This window comes from Anopheles stephensi, chromosome 2, assembly GCF_013141755.1.
Source record: "Anopheles stephensi strain Indian chromosome 2, UCI_ANSTEP_V1.0, whole genome shotgun sequence".
NCBI classification, from domain to species: domain Eukaryota; kingdom Metazoa; phylum Arthropoda; class Insecta; order Diptera; family Culicidae; genus Anopheles; species Anopheles stephensi.
This window is the reverse complement of record NC_050202.1, coordinates 7626709-7646748: the sequence shown is the minus strand read 5'-3', so window position 1 is coordinate 7646748 and position 20040 is coordinate 7626709. Positions and strand designations below refer to the sequence as shown.

General features: G+C 45.5%; 1 protein-coding gene across 5 annotated transcripts in view; it reads right to left on the bottom strand.

Moving 5' to 3' along the window:
* LOC118506182 (myosin-IIIb-like) overlaps positions 1-20040 on the bottom strand; it is a 52510-nt gene that overhangs the window by 12735 nt on the left and 19735 nt on the right. For 3 of the 5 annotated variants that reach the window (XM_036042967.1, XM_036042968.1, XM_036042969.1), the window contains 2 exons: positions 2153-2309; positions 108-263 (listed from right to left, as the gene is read on the bottom strand). In XM_036042967.1, coding sequence (XP_035898860.1) covers positions 108-263; positions 2153-2305 — 309 coding nt within the window. In that variant the 5' untranslated portion in view covers positions 2306-2309. Of the gene's footprint in view, positions 1-107; positions 264-2152; positions 2310-12924; positions 15574-20040 lie in introns of those variants that run through there. The other 2 variants (XM_036042965.1, XM_036042966.1) reach the window with 2 other exon arrangements.

Here is a 20040-nt window from a genome sequence, read left to right as displayed (position 1 = left end):
CTGTTGCGCTTTGCTAGGCACGGTGGAACCAGCCGTACAGCCACTTATGATCCGGCACGTTCAAGGGACGCCGTACCCACTGGACATGGAAAACCCCCCCGGCTTACCTCCAGCACGAACCACAGCTGGTCATCCTCGACGGTGGTGCCACGCTTCAGGAACAGCCCGGCAAAGTCGGGAATGTTGGGATGCTTCGAGAGATCGCGCAGCACCAGATACTCCTCCTCGATCTCCTCGATGTTATCGGCGATACTCTCCAAAATCTGTGCGGCAAGAAAGAATGGAAAATGATTAAAGATTTAGACATAAATGAGGGGGAAAAAATCGCGATGATAAATCTACAACTCTACACTCCAAAAACCGTGCAGATAATTTAGTGAAACCGGTTTTACGCACGCTCGAGATGGAAATTAAACTAACTGATGATGGTTGAAGCTCCCCTCAGGGCAGAAAAGTAAAAAACGCGTATTGATCACAGCCTCTCAGAGCTCTCTGTCGGCGCGAGAGAGTATAATCATAGTAATACTGATGGCGATGATGAGAAGATTGGATCTAATTGAACCTTTCGGAAATTTGATGCTGGCCTTGCAAGGTCTGCGCCGCTTGCTATTAGCGCGGGTTTTGCCGTACAGCGTGCTTCATCTGATTGCATGTGAATCTTCTGACAATGTGAAATACGAAGCAACATCTGATGATGGGTGGTGATATATGCGAAAGCGACACGGTGGAACTTTCACGTCCCAGGCAAAGATAAATTAAATTTACTCTACGTTTACTTCATATAGGTGTGAGAGTGTAAATTGGAATATTCCTTGTAGCTACAGGAATCTAGGAATAGAATAGGAATAGAAGATACGATACGTGTCCTCGATGTCTAATTTACCAGGAATACTTCTATGAAGTATCACTTTGACAACTGCCAAAAACCTCCCCAGGGACGATTGAATCAAACTCCAACTCTGATTGGCAGTGTCCTCACCACGTGTTTCAGTAAGCCGAGACACCTCAACGGCCGCCACCCGCACGTGTTGAGTTCGTCCTAGGCAAAAAAATCAATTTCTACACTTTACTCGCTTCTAAGGCTTCCTAAAACCCTTGGCAGGCCTTACCCACCCGAAGACCACCAGGAAAAAAAACCCTTCCCTAGCTAGACACACGCAAAACGGGGAACCTCTCTTCACATATCGACATAAAATCTCGATTTCACGTCTAATCCGACTCGTCCATCACAACACCACTTCCGATTAGAGGCTGTTGCTGTTACAGTGAAGATGAAAAGCAAACCAACCAAAACGGAAAGCACACACACACTCGCTCACTAACAACAGCAGAACCGTTTACACATACGGCGCGTGTTGTAAAAACGCGTAAGATGTTTTACATCCCCGTTTGCGATCCATTGTTTTGTGATGTGGTGCCGGGGTCCGGAACTCTTCCGAAAAACGGCACACACACATGATCGACGAGTGTTGATTGCTTTCCGCTGCTTCCCGCCGCTCGTTCACGGCGGTTCACAACAACAGCGTTACAAACAGCGTATGCAAAAAGTCTCACCGAAAGGGCCACAACATCATGTAATGCCACAGTGCGACCACCTCTTCCGATGCTATGGTACTGCTCTTGCCGGGGGAAAAATACTCCCGAGGGCCTTAGACCTTCCGCACGCATGAAACACGGACGGATCGGCGGAAGTTGCAATTATGCAGCTGTGTCTGTGTTTGTGGAAAAGCAACATGCACCCTCTGCAGACCCGCTGGACGGATAATTACGTCAAAGCGATCCTACACGAGGTATGCAGCAGATCAATAAACAGGCAAACACTTTGAGCAGCACTCTTGCAAGGCTAAGACAATGTCCACGGCTGTGTTTAAGCGGGTTTTTGTTAGTTTTAGCACGTTAAGGGTCGACGCGGATTCAAAAACTATCCACAACGAATCGCGTAATCGTAAGCGTTACGTCCGATAGTTCATTAGACAGACGTCTAGCAGCACCATACATTAATCGAGCTCGTAATTGCACCGTATAAGGATATCAAGACAAACCATTAGACACTCTTTTTATCACACTTTTCCTAATTCGCGCAATCACAATGTTTTTGCTGCGAATGATATCACTTCAAAACCGCCTTTTTTTTCGCCTTACGATGACTTACCTTGACCGCATACTTGCGTCCGGTGTGTTTGTCCTTCGCGCTGTAGACCTCACCGTAGGTACCTTCGCCGATCAGGTCCAGCAGCTCGAACCGCTCGTTCGGGCTCGGCAGCCTGCTGAAGTCCACATGCTGCGACAGTCCATTGTATGCCATGTTCCTGTGAAGAAAGCCAAGCAGGCGCGCGCGTTAGTCAACGTCCACTGTCCACGGCCAACTGTTCGCCACCAGGCGTTCTCGGTGTAACACAATCCCTGGCAGCTGGTGGTGCTAGAACGCACCTGACTGCCAACCAGGCCAAAGGATAAACGGCTTAAGCCGCAGGAGACATATGCGCTGCCAAGTGGCGGGCTTTGAGACTGCACGAGACCGTGCACGTTGATGGTACATGGTTAGGCCCAGGGTTTGTTTTTTGCTTTCGCTTGCATTTGCGTTACTGTCCCTTCTGGATGGATTCTTTTTTGTGTGGTGTAGCCCGGTTTCCAGACAGGGTGTAATCTAATAGGATCAACCGCGATTGCCAGCATGTGCGTGAGTTTGAGCTGGCGGTAAGTGCACGTCAACACAACACATGTTCTATTCTCGCGTATTTAGTGCATTGGGCGATATCCGAACTATCAAAGCATTTGCCTCAAGTTGTGCTTTTTTTACAAAAGCCATAGTTAGGCCTGACGAATAGCTTGCTGGCTGGAACCATTTTGAAATCCTTTACCATGAGCTCCATCCACCATGTCCATAGAATGTGAAGAATCGTCAGGATGAATATGGCTAGTAACTTCAAAAAACAGTATATCAGAAATAATGCTTACAGGTACTCTTTCTCGATTGCTATAACACCCTAACCTGTCCTGAACTTTTGTCATCACCTGACCTGAACAACTAATTCGCAACACTACCCGGGAAGTTGTAGACATGCTGGCTCCAAACTTTTATTTATCTCTCAGTTTCAAATGAATCGAACCATTAAATATTGACCGTACCATTTCCATAGCTCATCAACACTCTTTGGCAACGGTTAACGGAGCTTAAATTTTTAACTTGAAACTCATAAACTACACAAACCATTTCCTGCGCGAAAGATAGACGATAGCGAAACTCCCCAAAAATTGCATCAGCTGGTGGTTTCGTTCGACCACTCTTTCAACACCTGAAAAGTCTCGTTACCTCTAATTAATCTGCGGCAACCGTGAATTAAGCTGTTGCAAGCGCGATAGCATCCGGCTAAATAGTATCTGGCCTCTCACAACGCAGCCCTAGCTAACGGCAGGCGAATCAACTTCAGATGCTAGAGTTTGCGAGCAGCAAGTTAGGAAAATTGCTGCACCTGACCCGATCAACATATTTCCAACACGCTCAATTTTCACAAGCGTACAACTTCATCGCTAGAGGAAGCTTTTACACTCTGTACAATTTTACTAGAGTTTCCATCCCGCCTGCGAGGACACATATCGGAAAATGAGGTTCTGTAAAGTATGTCTCCGTGGAGCATCATCATCAGACACACCGACTGCATTATGCAAATACTACCACCATCGGGGTGAGGGTTCCACTTTCTACCGCCACTTGTTGCATACGCAGCTCGTGCCCTTCTTCTCTTCAACTCTTGCAACAGCAGCAAACAAAAAAACAACTATTATCAAAGAAAAATAACGCCCCACACACACGGGCCACGAAAATGAGCTCAAAAATGAGTGAGCATAATAGGCAACGCGCATAAGTGGTTCGTTTTCCATACGCAGCAGCACATAGTTGTTGGTGATGGTGTGGTTCAGCATATCTGCTTTCGCAGATACTCGCGCATCAAACCCGGGGTGGGCGTGCAAGAAAGGGTGAGCATCCCTGCCTCCTCTTCCATCCCTCCTCCATCCGGACAGCTCCCAAGTAGCATTACAAAGACCCGTTTTCCCGTGCTAAACGTTCACTCGAACCCGCGTCAATATCAAGCTGGGCCGCACACACAAACGCACCGCTCATGCGGTAGTGGTATAAGTGACGGCGCATAAAATCTGCATAACGAGATAATAGAAACAAATTTATTTGACTTGATTTCTCCCAGCCCCGCACACTACTCGTGCCAACCCGGCACGGCGAAGTCTAAAGGCGAAGTTTTTGCCAAACCTTCGGGTTGGTCTACGCAATTTCCAACCACTAAATGAACATATTTAGTGAATATAGATAACACTCCGGGAGCGAGCACATATGCAACTAACATTGGTGGAGAAGATAATGGAGAGAGAGACGAAGATATCGAATGGAAATTGGATGCAGATTGTAGCCATCAACACCAGTGGTGCCTAATGGCGTCTACTACGCCTGCGAAGGCTACAATTTTTTTCCAGAATTCAATAGTAATCGATAATAAGAAAGAGAAATGTGCGAGTTCCTTAATATGGCATCTTAACAAAGTACCGGTCTTCATACGGCAAGACTGGGGTTCAAATCCCATTCGGACCGTTCCCCCGTAATAAGTGAGTGACTATCCAATTACGTGGTATCATTAAGTCTAGTAAGCCAGAAATGGCAAGCATGACCTTAAGAGGTCGTTAGGCTCAGAAGAGAGAGAGAGAGAGAGAGAGAGAGAACTAAGGGCTAAATATCTGCTCCGAAGTTTCTGGAGTCTCAACATTGATCATTATTATACAATTATATTGCAATTTAAGATTTAACACGAAACAACTGCCTTATGGTCCAGAAAATCCGGAAGTATTCCCCTAAGCGAGCCTTGTTAAAATTTTCAGAATTTAAAAGAATATAACTTAAGCTCAAAATTAGTCTGAACATACAATAGTAAAGTATCACAGTACTTAAATCATTAAAATGACCTCAATATCTGCAATTCTTGCATGGCACCATAATATCTGCACAGCAAGCAAGAATTCCAAACACAGTTATCAAACATTGAGTACACTACTGACTCTGTACTCCGACAACCAAGTTTGAAGATAAAATTTGTATGTTAAAAGCCATGCTTTACCACTGAGGAGAAACAATGCAAACTCTCGATTTCAACACTACTGACTCTGTACTCCGACAACCAAGTTTGAAGATAAAATTTGTATGTTAAAAGCCATGCTTTACCACTGAGGAGAAACAATGCAAACTCTCGATTTCAACCTTACATCGCCTGTGACTTCACTGACTCCATCATGCTCTACTTCAGTTTCAAAGCCCATTCCATCAACCCAGAACAACGAGCTGCGTGGAAAAACTAGCTAACCAGCTAAGCCCGTACCTAAATGTGCGTTCTTCTTCCCTCGCCCCGTTCCAACCGAAAATCAAAACTCGCTGTCCACATTTTTCCCTTCGGCAGGGAATGGGAGGGCACCTGGCACTGTCCGGGTAGAACGTTCCACTTGAATACCGTCGCTCTAGTCCGCGAACTGACGGGGCTGGACGATGTGTGTGCGAGGTAATGCGTGCTGGCTTCAGTTTTCGCTGTTAATTTTTGCTCGACCGTTGACGCACGAAACCTTACTTTGTGCCCTTTTTTTTTTTTGTTGTTGCTGCGTTTCTGTACAAAAACCTAGCGGTAAAGTGAAGAATCCATTGTGTATGTTTGGATGGGTTTCAAACCACCCCCCCGCTTCCTTCTTGCAGCAATTATGCGAGGAAATACTGGATATGCAACAACAAAAAAAGCACATTTCAAAAGACCCGAGCAGTGTGAAGCAGGTTCCCGAGACCATTCACTTTCCCCTATTTCCAGCCACGGGACGGCACACAGCGCGGGACACATCATGTGGGCTTTTCGGGAAAAAATAGGTTTCTAGTTCATCGGTACAGAGGGCATGCACACATGCAGACACGCCGAGAGCCACTCGCAAGGGAAATTATGGTGTGGAAGAGCGTTAATTTAAATAAAAAATGAAACTCCGCTATCAAAAAAGCGATTCAATAAGCTATTGTAAATGTAAATCCCTAAGAGGATGCATAATCTTTGCATATCTCACCGGTGACGACCTGTCTGAACTGACAACTTCATGAAGAAAGTGCTCCGGGGAGCCATTTATTCGGTTCAGCAGAGCAGTTAAGTAGGCTCGCGCACATTCCCGGCATCGTCAATGATCTCGGACACACTTATCGCGCCCCGGCTGGCGGTTCATCGATACGGTAAAACAACTTAATAAAGACAACGCACTTGGTGTGCATGGTGATGCATATGCAGTCGGATAAAAAAAAAACAAACACCCCGCTTGCAAATGCATTCAAATGATAATCGTTTGGAAATGAATCGGAACAACAATGAACCGTTTTGCCGAGTGCATTAGTCCGAGGGCAGATTGTTATGGTGGACGTGGAGAAATTTTGCTACCTTTTTTTGTGATATAAAATCTTGAAGTTGATGTTTTTCTTCCAATGATTGTGTGTTTTGTATTGCTATCGGTAATTGGTAGCGATGACTTTGGTTTAATGTACTGTGGAGCCTGAGATCCAGATTAATAGTACAGTGAGTAATGCAAGTCAAGCTCAGGGTTCAAATCTCAACTGGTCCTACAAATTATCACAAGTACCAGTATCAAACCGAAATTCTTATATGAATCTGTAATAAACCGCTCTAGCCCACACCAATTGATCGTCAAAAATTGCTGGAGTCTTCCTATTTATGGTCTCTGAACAATCCACGATAGCGCAGATATGTCACACCATATCAGGTACCTGCCACGGTCCACGTTAATGCCAAGATTAAACCACATTCACGGGGGGGAATCCATAGCAGTTCTGTTCGGCCATCGGAATTTGTAATTAAAAACAGACGTTATCTGATGAAAGGCTCGCATCGATGCTTAGTGTGCTATTGATTTCCGAATCTAATCCAACATTACCATCAAGGAAATTCAATTTTGATGTACTTTTTCCTGCCTGCGCTCCCATCGTGCAGAATGGACACCACACGGCTCACGTGGCACTGCTGCCCATGCACTATCAGCAAGCGGGCCGAGCGTCGATGCTATCGACACCATTGTCGTAATTAGTACGTAAAATTTATTACCCCAAGCGAACACGAACCAAGCACAATTTCCGGACGACAATTTACCGTCCGAACGGATAGTTGGACTCGGTTGGAACACACACCATTCGCATCACTAGGGATAAAGCGTTGGAGTACGGGAGCAGGAACAAATTTAAATATCCGATCCCACGTCACGTGGAATTAGTACGTCCAGTAATGCCGGTCATCCAACAAGGCAAGGTCACCCAAGCTGAAGCCTTTCCCGAGTTGCAACCCACGATTTCACGGGCAGATCGGAAACCAGTAAGCAGTACGTTGTTCTCGTTGCACAATTAAATCAATGGTGAGAGGATTTTTCATGTCATGTTTTTTTGCTTTTCAACCTCTATCGGCTGATACTCGCACCAAGCGCTAGTAAAATCGATAATTGATTAGCCCTTCTGGTACAGAAAACGAGCAACTACACCACAGCAAATTGGAACGCTTTTCGTCACCACTCGGACAACTCGGAATGGCTTGCTGTACCTGTGACCTGTGCTGACTGAATCGATGGTCAACGGAACCATTCCGCTGATGCCACACAGTTTTGTGGTAATAGTTATGGGTTTTGTAGCAAACATAACGCACAGTTTCCCACAATAGAATCACAATGTGGAACAAATTTTGCTGTGCTAAACTGCTCCCACAGCACAATAGCCAGCCCCGAGGGTGGCAAAAGGTGAGCACCAACAGCACCAATTCGAGCTGTCATCGAGCACCATTAATCCAGACCGGCGAGAGACATAAACATTCAATTGCGTCAAACTACTGCGTCCAACCTGATGATTCGCCCGTTTATACAACGTTCCATGAATACATTATTTAAGATCTGGAATGTTAAGCTCGCCACTTATTACATGCGACGTGCGAATTCATGGGAAGCATACCGTTTGACAGCAGATGTGTGAGTCTGGTATGTGCTGCTGCGCTCCATAGCTATCCAACCACCAACCGATTCCAACAGGTGGGGGTTTGTTAATTCTACAACAGAAACAAAAAAAACTTCCTCTACCGTAACCATCCAATGGCGGGATTTACGTGTCCCAAAAGTGAAAACGAAAGCACCCCCCGTAAAAAGATAAAAGTTGGTTTAAGTATTTCCCACGGCACCTGCCGGGTATTAGCATTACACCAGCATTACCGGTCGCAAAAGTTCCAGCAGCCAAACTTTGCCCCAAAAAACTGATGCTCATCCTCCGACCAAAACCTTCCCCCCACGGTAGGACTCCCATCGTCCGGGCAAAGGTTAGATAATCGTTGGCAGTCAAAAAGTTTAACTACAGGCTCGCTCAAATCTTGCCGCGAATCCGCACAACATCATTAATAGATGACGCCACACCCCGTCACACTTTAACAAAGCTTTGGAGGTGGTTTATGATCTCCGGCCCTAATGCGAAGACCTTTGGGTGAAGACGTCAATAAAAACCGCCAGACAATGTAGAGAAAAAAAAGGACAACTTCCTCATCGCCTGCTTGCGCCATCAATGTCCGGAGGAACTTGGGCTGTTGGGTGACCACGGGATTAGCCACACACCACCCGAGTGCGTAATAAACCTCCCTCCAAAATCGCACTCCGTACACGGTGCACCGTGGAGTCTGCATTTGCGTGCGTTACGCGCATGAGGTGTGATTATTAATGCCTCGACGAGATACATCTCTATACGAAGTCTATTACGCAACACCGTTCGCCTGCCTGTCTGCCTGCTGTCGATAGGAGTCGATTCACCGGTTCACCAAAAATTGCCCCGCGGGCTTAGTGCACCCCAAGCCCACCCGAATATCCGAATGCCCCGTTACGCTAATGAGCCTAAATCTTCGACCCAACAACAGCCGAACGGTAAGAAAATACTATTAGCGCCTCGGGACAGCTGGCCGGCCAGGAAGCGTGTGCTTTTCGTAAAACAAACGATTAATTAATTGAATGAACCGGACCGTACGCCGTTTGTTTTCGCAACCATCGTCTCCTGCTGCTGATAGAAACAATACTGTAAAGGAAAACCGATCACAACGCGGTACTACGAGCTGCTGTGTGCTTCGTGTGGAACTTAATTAGAAGCACTGTGCGCTGTGTTTGAATTGATCAAATTTAATACCCCCTCAACTTAAAAGCTTCTTTATGCTGCCTTTAACCAGTGCCCCATCATCACCGTACTTAAAGACGGCTCATTATAGCTGAAAAAGGAGAAATTGAACGTACGCGTGCGTGCTGACTTAAATTGGTGAAATTAAATGCGTACGGGCATCACAATAACACACACACACACACAATTGGGCTTGATTACTTGCCTTAGAATATGCTTCGCCGTGTTCTCACAAATGTTTGCCAAAAGTTGAACATCGCGGCCAAAGTGCTTTGCGTTGTTTGCAAATAGCGATAGCCATCTGTCAGATATCAGCTCGGAACCCACCAGTCAAAAATCATATCAATTTTCCATAACGCCTTCTCCGAATTCCCTCGCGCCTGCTGCGAACGGTCGTAACAAGAAATTCTTCGCCTTACATAACATCGTAGCTCGGTCGACGATAGTTTTGCCCGGGTGTACGGATGACTGCGCGGCCTGATAAGCACACCGTACCGTTAAAGGTAAGATTTACCGCTTCCACCGTGGAAGGAGTAGACATCGCCGATGGGGTCGCTTACATCTACACCGGACGGAGATTCGGAGAAGCGGGTGGGAGAGGTCGAACAAAATAACATACAGAGCAAACTTCATCAGAAAACTGATCTCTATCTAATGAGAATTCGATACTGCCAGGCGGACAACTCTTCCGCCGTGAGGCCGATACGGTTACCGATAGCTACCGGCGACGACCCCGTCTTCATTTCATAAGCCCGTTGGCTGTACTGCGAAAGATGCCTTCTGCCTCGAAAAAAAAATCACAACCCCGGGGTCAGCTTCATCTCACTGATTTGGTAATCACGTCCATTATTCCAAACATTCAGCAATCCGCAACACAAAAAAATCAATTCGACCACTGTGTTTACCTCCACGTATAAAAAAAAGTACCGGAAATGCGGCATTGCGAAATGGGGTTCGGCTCAAGAACTTCTCGAGAATGAGGCCGAAAGAAGGCATCCCAAAATCTGGGATAAGTACAACGCAAAATTATAGACCTTTCAATAGAATTCGCACCCGAATCGGATATTAAAGCAATGTTTTGCACACATTATGTACCGTTTTTCTCGGTCTATTGTTGAGAATCAAAGCGGGCCACCATCAGCACCAAGAAGAAGGTGGGCAAGTTATTTTGGGGAACATAATATTTACAAACAACAGGAACACATGGGAAATTATTGTTATTCATGCATATTGCAAATTAAACCGTTTTTGCTCGATCGTGCGCTGAGCTCAGCCATGATGATGACTTTCAAATGACTTCCAAGATTTCCTTCTGAACGCTTAACAACTGACTGGCAAGAACTTTAAATCGTTTCCACACTATGAAACCCAGCGACTCCCCCGTGCTCGCCTCGTGAAGCGTTTGGTTCGACTTCAACCCCCACCAAGAACAAGTGTCCAATTATGATAACTTCATTACGAATGACCCATAAATCAACAGCACTACGCAGGCAGACAGTTAAAGTCATGCGTGTCGTTTGCGCTACGCACGTTACGCAAGCATCGTACCGCGATGATGCAACGAGAGCCCTACAAATTTGCCTACAATCTGCAAAACTCCCTACACTACCAAACCACCCGAAGCACCACCCAACACCCTGAAAAGAACCTTTTCAGCACGCAGCATTTGCTGAGCTAATGATGAAGATAGGACCAGAGCAACGATGGTTATCAGTCTGCGAAGTTGGTGCGAAGAAGCCCTTGCCCCTGGAGCGCTTGATTGCAGCTACTTAACGCCCTCACCAGCCGGCGCCCTTGGAATCGGTGGCTGTGACTTCAACGTCCCACCTAAGCTAAACGAGGTGTAAATTAGCTCGAGTCAGCAAGAGCAATACAATGCCATTACTTCATGTTGACGAAGTTCTCCGGCCCGGATTTGAAAGACACGCTGCCCAGCTGAGTGCTCGTCTCTGCCTAGCGTATCTCATGTTGCATCGTTCGTCCAAGAGATGTGACGGTGTACGGGAACACCAACATCGGGCTGTATAAATATGATGCGTATCTTCCCAGCTTTGCCTTTACACACACGTTAATAGACTTGGGCGGAGGATTTCCCAGGCTTACAGCAGAGGGGGTGGGATAAACATTACCATAATTATTGTGACCACGTCACGTATCATTAACACATTCCAATAATTGGCTGCAACTGGAGCGGAATTGCTACATCCGAAGAGAAGGAAATCAAACCGATTCCCTGCCAAGGTTGTAATCGTGCGAGGAGGTGCGCGTTGAGTGAGATTAATTGACTTCAATTGACCATACTTTAATGTCCCGTAACCCCGCTCGTGGCTTAATCGGGGTGGAAATAACATATTTTTAGCATGATATTTTTGTAAGCACAGCAGATTAAGTGGACGCGCGCCTGCTTTTCAACTGTCATCGAGCAAACCTGGTACAACACGCAACCGTCGGAAGAATTCAAATTGGATGATTTGATCACAACGCACAAGAAAGGTCCGCTTCCGGCTTCAATTCGAAACATGAAATAAATATATCCAGTCCTGCGACCTGCTACAACCTAGTAAGAGACCCTACACCAACCGCTATAATCTACCCTCTGCCGTGTGAGAACATTAATCAAACCCGCCAAGAGCTGAAAGGGTCACACACATACGGCCACTGCCTCTCCACAAACTTCCCAAAAATTAACTCGACGAAAACTCCAAGATCCGATTATTCTATTGAATTCATTCGTACCCACAACATCGTTTGCTTCGCTCTGTATGCTCCCGTGCGTCTGTCGACACAATTGTCGCCAGGCGCGCTTCGTTCTTCAAAAGCCGGAAGCTTCCTTATGTGTGGATCACCGATGTTCCGAAGCATCGGCGGTAGGTAAAACACCGGAGCCGGAGACACGGGCGTTAGGTACGACCCCAATTGTCACACTCCTTCCGAACCACTAAGGGCGAAACGGGAAAGAATGACTCGCAATCACGCGATAAAAAGTCATCTTTCATGTTGCTGGTACGAGACTTGGTACTTCGGTCGGGTGTCGTGATGGGGACGCGAACGAGCGTGGTTTAAAATCGCGTTCCGAAGACACTTTTCTTTGCGATCAGGAACGGAAGCGTATATTCGTTAGATATGCAAATACAAACCGGGCGATGACACGGCGAATGATTTATAGGAAAGTGTTTACTCGGAAGGAAGGCAGAAAGCGAACGCATTTTATGAACATGTGGACTTGTGTTGCTAGTAGACAGTTTTGCTTACGAGTAGATCTATTATCCTCCAGCGAGATGGATGGCGAAGAATTCTGACTTCCAAGGACAGTATCAGTAAGATATGTTATATCTTCCTTCAGACATCAGACTTCCATCAGTATTGGGAAAATAAACCATTTCCCCATTAAAAATCAAACCTCGTTACGTGCTAACGAGCTCCTGTCTCAACTAACAGTTATTGACACAACACGCAAGAACCTACATAGCTAACCGAACCAGGAATATCTCGTTATTCAACTTACTTTTTCCCAAAAACAAGATAATCTGACACCGCTCAGACGCGTAATGGAACTCTTTAAACCTGTTCACCACAGGTAAAAGTAGGTCTTAGGATTAACACCACATCTATCACACAGCTCACGATTACCACGAGCGTCCAATATGTTTTCCTCCGGTTAAAAGAAAAACCACAGATTCCCTACCCAGACCGGCCGAACTTACCAATTGCGGGGCGACATTTCCAGCTTGTTTTGAATTATCCGCAGTGGGTCTCCGCCCGTCGATTTCTGGACGTTGTTCGAACGATCGCGCCTTCCCCGAACGTTCGTCCCATTGCCAAGACTCATGAAAACCCCCGGCGCGGATCAGCCCGTGGTGCAAGCACTCCCCTTACGCACCGAACTCTAACGCACACGTTCGATATCGTTATCTCCACCCAAACACCATATGCATACACAATCACGAATCACCGAACCGGGGAAGGAGGGTATAGAAAATCAAAGCGAAAAAATCAAACCGAAAACAACTCTTGCACACTTTACTGGTTGTTCCTGTCAAATTGGAACCGTCGTACCGCTGCCAAACAAGTCTCACACACCACACCAAGTCCCGTTTTAAACTTTCATTTCACTTTTAAGATGCTTTCACTAGAGTAGTGCAGAGATGCAGGGAATGTAGTTTTTTTTTTTTTTTGTCCGGGATCTTTCAATATGCATTTTTAATTTGGGAAGGTTTGGTGCATTCCCATGTACAGTGGGGTTTGATGATTATGAAAGATAAACCGGGAACCTTATAATCAATCAAAAGGGTTCAAAGGCGGATTTTTGTTTTTTTTCTATTTCGTCAACTGTCAATTCGAAATCTGATATCATTGACAGCTGTCAGATAGCTCCTACGGCCCAAATATCAAGCGTTAATATTTGGGATCTCTTCCTGGTTTGGAAAAGGTTAATAATGAATGATCAAAATGAAAGGGACGCTACGTAATGAACCACAAAGCATTCCATTTTCTTAATCTCATCGCTATCCCTTAAAGCCCTTTCTAACTCTAAGCGTTTAATTCCAGAAGGCTCACTAACCTCCCATGACCTATTGCAACATTTTCCTTTCAAAAGTATCATGCATTAGAACACATTTGGCAGCTCGCTCTCTTTAATATTCACCTTCACACCTCAACTGCACTGATTGCACCACCATTTCGTGTCCCTGACAAGCGGTGAGTAGAGACCGCTCGTACGCTAGTTCATTCTATGCAATCAAAAGTGAAAATATGCTAATCATCCCGTCAATGCGTAGCGCGTACCGGTTGGCGAGCTAGCCAAAGCAGAGGTGGCGTGTGTTATTTGTACATAAAAACTGCATTTAAAATAAACTGCTTTTTTGCCTTTCTCTCTCACTCCGGTTTACGTGTCACCATGTTTATGAGTCTCGTGATTATTAGAACGGAAAGTTAAAGGCTGCACATCAGCTGGCTGTCAGAGCCCAGTTAAAAAGGTTCTGACGGCACGGAGGTGAACGAAACCTGATGAACTTACTAGACACGCGCACTACTGGAGCACATGGCAGCCATTCATATGGTGCACGCATGTGTTTTTTCTCGCTTCGTAAATTAAATAAATGCATAACAATATGAGATGGCGTGTCGCCGACTCAGACCTTATGCGGTGTGCTACTGCTACTGCTGCAAACGTTACAAAGATTGAGTAATTTAACGTGAAAAAAAGGCAGCCATGTCGGTTTTGAAGCAGCGTACACATCAAACATTACTACAATATGGCGCTTGTAGTATGTAACGTGTTAGACATTTTTGTGTTAGCAAGGGGTTCCACCAGCCCAAGGGTACAATGTGCCCCCCATCGCATTACTGTTTGCACTGTGGGAGCTGTAAAATGTAAACACCTCCCGAGGTGAGGCTAATTTAATTTAAGCTCTAATCAGCAATTAATCAAACTCATTTTTAAACGTTCCATCACGTACGCGCAAACACCGGCAACTAATCAAATGCTCCTCCATTACTGTCTGGCCACAGCACATAGCGGAGGGGTAACGCTTGTTGTTTGCATAGTAACGCCTCTTCTTACACGTGAGCAGTTAGAAAATCGGACCACTTCAGAGACGTATGAAGACTTAGACAGGCACTAACACAAACACACATGTGGTATGATGTTTTCCCCCGTTTTTCTAACGTTTCAGCTTCACGTCGCGAAAAATAAACAACCGGCTGACGAGCAGGGCGTTGAGAGTGTTGAAATTTGCCAATAAAATAAGGCTCGTGTCGATCACATAGTATCTTTTGCGTTTAGAAACACACACACATAAACACCTCGGCGCACCAACATCAAACCTTTTGGCAGGGAGAGCTTTTTGCCCGAACTGGTGAATGGCAATTCAAAAGGCTTATCACACGGCCACCAAGGCGGTAGGAGTTGTTGCCTGCAGTATGGCGTGATAATAAGCCGATTGATAGCTCGGTGTCGTAGCGTTTTAACCGGAGCCTAGGTTTTAAACTGCATTCCATTGCTGAAAGGGCTCACACAAGGCTCAAAACGCTGACATATCACTTTCACAATATCCCCAAAAACGCGACAAAAAACCCACTTCACACAACACTGTGCCCGCTATCGGAAAACAGAAAAGGCTTAAACGCACTCGCACGCTAATTTTCATAAAAATCACATCAACCGTTCATGCACTGGCGGCCGCGGAACGAATCCACCACTAATCCGGGCAGCCCTTCGAATCTTCGCACTACACCTGAGCCGGCCGAAATACCCCTGGCGGACGACCTCGTGCATGCACTTCAACGCACTTGAACTGACTCATCCGAGTGACCTCGTTGTGACTTTAGAGCTAGCGGCGCGATAGCGATACACACGGTCCGAATCTTCTCCACGGTACGGTCGTCACTGGAGCATGGGCGTCCCGGGCCTTTCTCTCGTCCCCCAAGCTTCCGTCCGTTCCGCGTGGGCCAGCTGCCGAATGCTATCGAATTTCCTCCAGCCGATAGTCGAACGTCCATTGAACGGCTCTCGATCGCTCTATCATGCGAGTGTGTGTGTCGTTTGAACAGATACGACACGGTACCACGCGGATGTGTGTGCGAGATTGTACGATAATGTTGACAAATTTAATTGCACAGCAATGATGACACAAATTAAACAATAGTATGGTTTGAGTGATATTTGAAGGGTCTAGTGATAACAGCGCTAGGCGGAAGTAGCTGTGTTCTCTCAAAGTATTACTTTTTAAGGTTGTTTAAGCTGTGAATGTTTTTTTTTTTTTTGTAAATAGGTAAATGAAGTTTCATTAAGTCTAGTAAGCCACAAATGGCAGGCTTGACCCAAGAGTTCGTTAGGCCAAGAAAGAAGCAGAGGAGATATAAGATATAAGATATCTCACTGACCTAGATCTGACATCTGATTTTGGAGAAAAAAATACAATGGTGGAATCAAGAAATAAACTACAACACTGGAATTGTTTCCTTCCAACAAGCTCAGAATTGACGAACAAACCAGAACACCTCAGACAAAGAAACACTAGAAATTCGAAGTCCAACGAACATGAAGTCCAGATAGTCGAAGTTCAAAATATTGAAGGCTTATCCCTCTGGGTGTAGGAATTTAGAACCAAAATAAATAAACATACAAGCTCACACGTATCCGAAAACTTCACCAACGTATAACCCCCACCAAGGTGGTTTTTGGGTTCCCTCCTCCAAATCTCACGACTCCCAATTGCATTGGGGTAGAAATAAAAAATAGCCAACAAAAAACGCCGCCCACATTGGAAACCACGCACTGATTAGCGTTGTTGATGATCGCCCTGGATCGGAGGTGCTGATGAGATTATTATTGTTATTATTTAACCCTCCGCTCCCCCTGAGAAAAGGGTAAAAAAACACACACACCCTCTCTCCATGGCAGAACCGACCACATGCTTACGGTAAAAAGCGTACTTGTTACAGATTTTGCCTGTGTTTTCCCCCCCCCGAGCTTCTACACCGTCTACAGCGAACGGTAGCTCGTAAAGTCGGAATAAAATAAAACTTTAACTCCAACTTTGAAACCGTTCATTTCGTTTGTCTGTTTCCCTCTTTCTCTCCCTCTTCCGAACGCATCACAAATGGCGATGCGCAATGCGGTCAGTACGCGTCAATGCAGCCAGTGTAACGGTGTCTCCGGTAGGGTAAGTGCGAACTCCAAAAACGCCCTCTATCATCGCCAACCCTTCGGCGAGGGGACCGGTCAATCGTCAAGGGATTTACAGCGTGCCCATCATCATCACCATCATCGTTGGACGTGAATTGGACCGTATACCTTTTCGATGGCTGACCCTTCCTTGCGATAGCCATCCCTATCTGGAAGAAAGCCCTCACCCCCCCGGATATAGGTTTGACTCAATCTACTGCTGCGTCCGTCATCAGGCAGCGGCTTCTTTTAAGTAAATCCCCACTCACACACACCCATCCAACACCGTTACTAAATTACTATTGTTTATTGGTGGGCTTCCCTTCGAAGCACCCTTATCGAATTGCAATTGGGCCAATCGATGACTTTATCGTGCCATCGATTAATCGATCGGGCGAAGGAGGTTTCGCGCGCCGATCTGGTCGACGGCTACGGCCGGCTATCAAAACGCTGATGCTCAAATCTAGCCGTTGTAATCAGAGTTTTCTAATCGCTGTGCATACACAACTCGCCCGATTACCGCTGCTTACAACAATCAATCAGAAGGATGTATTCTATTCAGCTCAATTTTTTTTTTTAGGTTGGGTTTCTTTTAGGGCACGCTGATGAATGATTGATTAGTGGTGCGAATTGGAATCATTGTTCACCTTATACGACTATTGTGGGCCACAAAGCAATAATCTATTAAGTCTCTTTTGTGTTTGATCGTATATTAGAACTAAATCCTGTTAGCTATTTCCCTCGTTCTCTTGCAATCTGTACTTCATTCTCCCTACACTAATGACACGCAATTAATTTCATCTGGACCTTAAAATTGTTTCTAGTAGTCTATGCTCCACGATATCGCTCGAAGAAATCTCCAATCTCAGAAGAATGATCACAGCAGCCTAGCACCGAAGAAAGCACCATATTTGGCATGCCGACGTGCTGTGTGTTCCATTTATTATTTTACACTCATCCCGAGCTGCTGCCATTCAGACTCGAATAAGCCAAAAGCTCCCAACCCAACGGAGTGCGAGATTGATGGAGTAATTTGTGAAAATTAGCCCACCTAATGGTATTATAATTATGTCTCTGTCTCGCCAAAACCGTTTTATTTCGCTTTCGCTTTGCACATCTCTATCTCATCTCTTCCCCCAAACAAAAAAAACCATCCTTCGCCGAATGATACGTTTTGTGCTCCTTAGCTTAACCGGTATCTGTTTCTGTGTTCGGCGTATGGTAAATGTAATTCCAAATACAGGTTTGAGGCGCAGTTTGGGATTCCCCCGAAAAACTGTTGGTTCGCTGTACCAGCCGGCGGAGTAACAGACAGTAATGTTGCCGGAACGAACGCGATATGATTTAAAATTTTGACAAAATTAACGAAGGGAAAGCACTGCTGATTATATGCCCAGGCGAGAAGGAAATGAGTATCATATTTTATTTTAATTTGTTTTTGTTTTTACTCTCTCATGGTTTTCCTTCTTATCGCTATCTTGCTTGGCTGGGTGTGCTACGTTGATAGCGGGAAAAGGATTTGTACGTCAATCACCCATTTCAATGGAAGATGCTTGCTTGTAGCTAATGGTTTTCGGAGCTTACAGACAGCCATCATTTGACTGGATTGTGTCTCTTACTTCCGAGAACCTTAAGACATTCGCTAAAGAGTCGTATTCCAACGTCCATCGTTTTTCAAAAGATGTCTATTTTATATAGACAACACAACACCACCTCAAGATTTCAGGTTCAGCTTGAAAAGTAGAGCTCGAGAGCTTGAGAGAGTAGAGTAAGAACTCCAGGAAAACTGAACTTTATGGATGTGGACCATGGAACCAGATATCAGAGATGCGCCTGAATGGTGAGCATTATCCTGGACAAGATGAATTTTGTAACGCATGACTCGCCTTTCGAGTCGACCTCGTCCAAGTGACAATCCCTCGAAGCGAGCAGTTGACATCGCTGGTGTCGTCGATCGCAATGACTTTACTGTGCAGTGTCCATTAAAAGTTTTTCGACAAACCTCTATTGGGAGAACCTTATCCAATCATTCTGTAGCCGGAGACGATCGCCAACGTACAGAAAGAACAAAAAATGGCTCCAATTAACTGCAAAAGGTCCCTCCAAGCAAGTGGTGGCAATATATTTGCAGCGTGCTTCTTTGATGTAGCAGCAATTGAGTTAGTCCACCAGTCCACGTTGTGCGAACGTCACACGGAATCTCGTTGCATCTTGTTCGCCATACATCCACCGGAAATTAAATTACTTCTTAACTTGTTGGCACGCTTGTTACATCCCACTCAATTTCGCAACGTTTTTTTTCGCCATTGTTCAGCTATTTGATGCACTATTCGCACGAACGTTCCGTCCTCCACCCCCGCTTTCGAACTTAACCATGGGTAATCAAGTTTAATCAATTAATTTGCGCATACCAACCACCCCCTTCCAACCGGGTCAACTTTTGTTTCCTAGCGCCTAGGAGCTTTTAAACTTTCGTTTGCAAAAATTGTTCCTGGCTGGCAAACCCCTTTTGCCGATCGATGCCACTCTGCACGAATAACAGATGCCTGAGATTGTTTCACGAACGTCATGTTTCCTCTTTTGACCGTTGCTACAAAAAAAAAACAGCAACTCCAACGGACAAAAAGGCATTCACACATCTGCATACCCTGCATCGCTTTTTATCTCCTTCTCCTTGTTGTTGTACTCCCCTGTCTCCGGTCGATTCTCTGGCGCGTTTTGCTTTCAATTTCCCTATTGCTGACCTCGTTGATGTAAGCATTCGCGTCACCTCACTCGCGTCAGTTGCAAAAGTGCAAACACTTTTCCGACCCCGAACACATCCTTCCGTGCACAGTGTTGATTGGATGGAAGTTTATCGTATGCAAAAGTTTGGTGAAGCGACACTGACGTCAATTCGTCGGTGGTTTTTGGCGCTTTTGATGGAATACTAACGAGCGCTCGCTAAAAAAAACCCAAAACAGAAAAAAACACCTTAATTAAAATGCAATACACTCATAGGAACAAAAAAGGCACCAACCTGGTCAGTGAGCGAACAAAAAGAGAAATTATATTTCGTTAATTAATTACTCCTTCCGCTCGAACCAACCTGGGCTGCAATTCCAAGCTGCAATCAAACACGACGGCGACGACTGCACATCGATTTTCCACC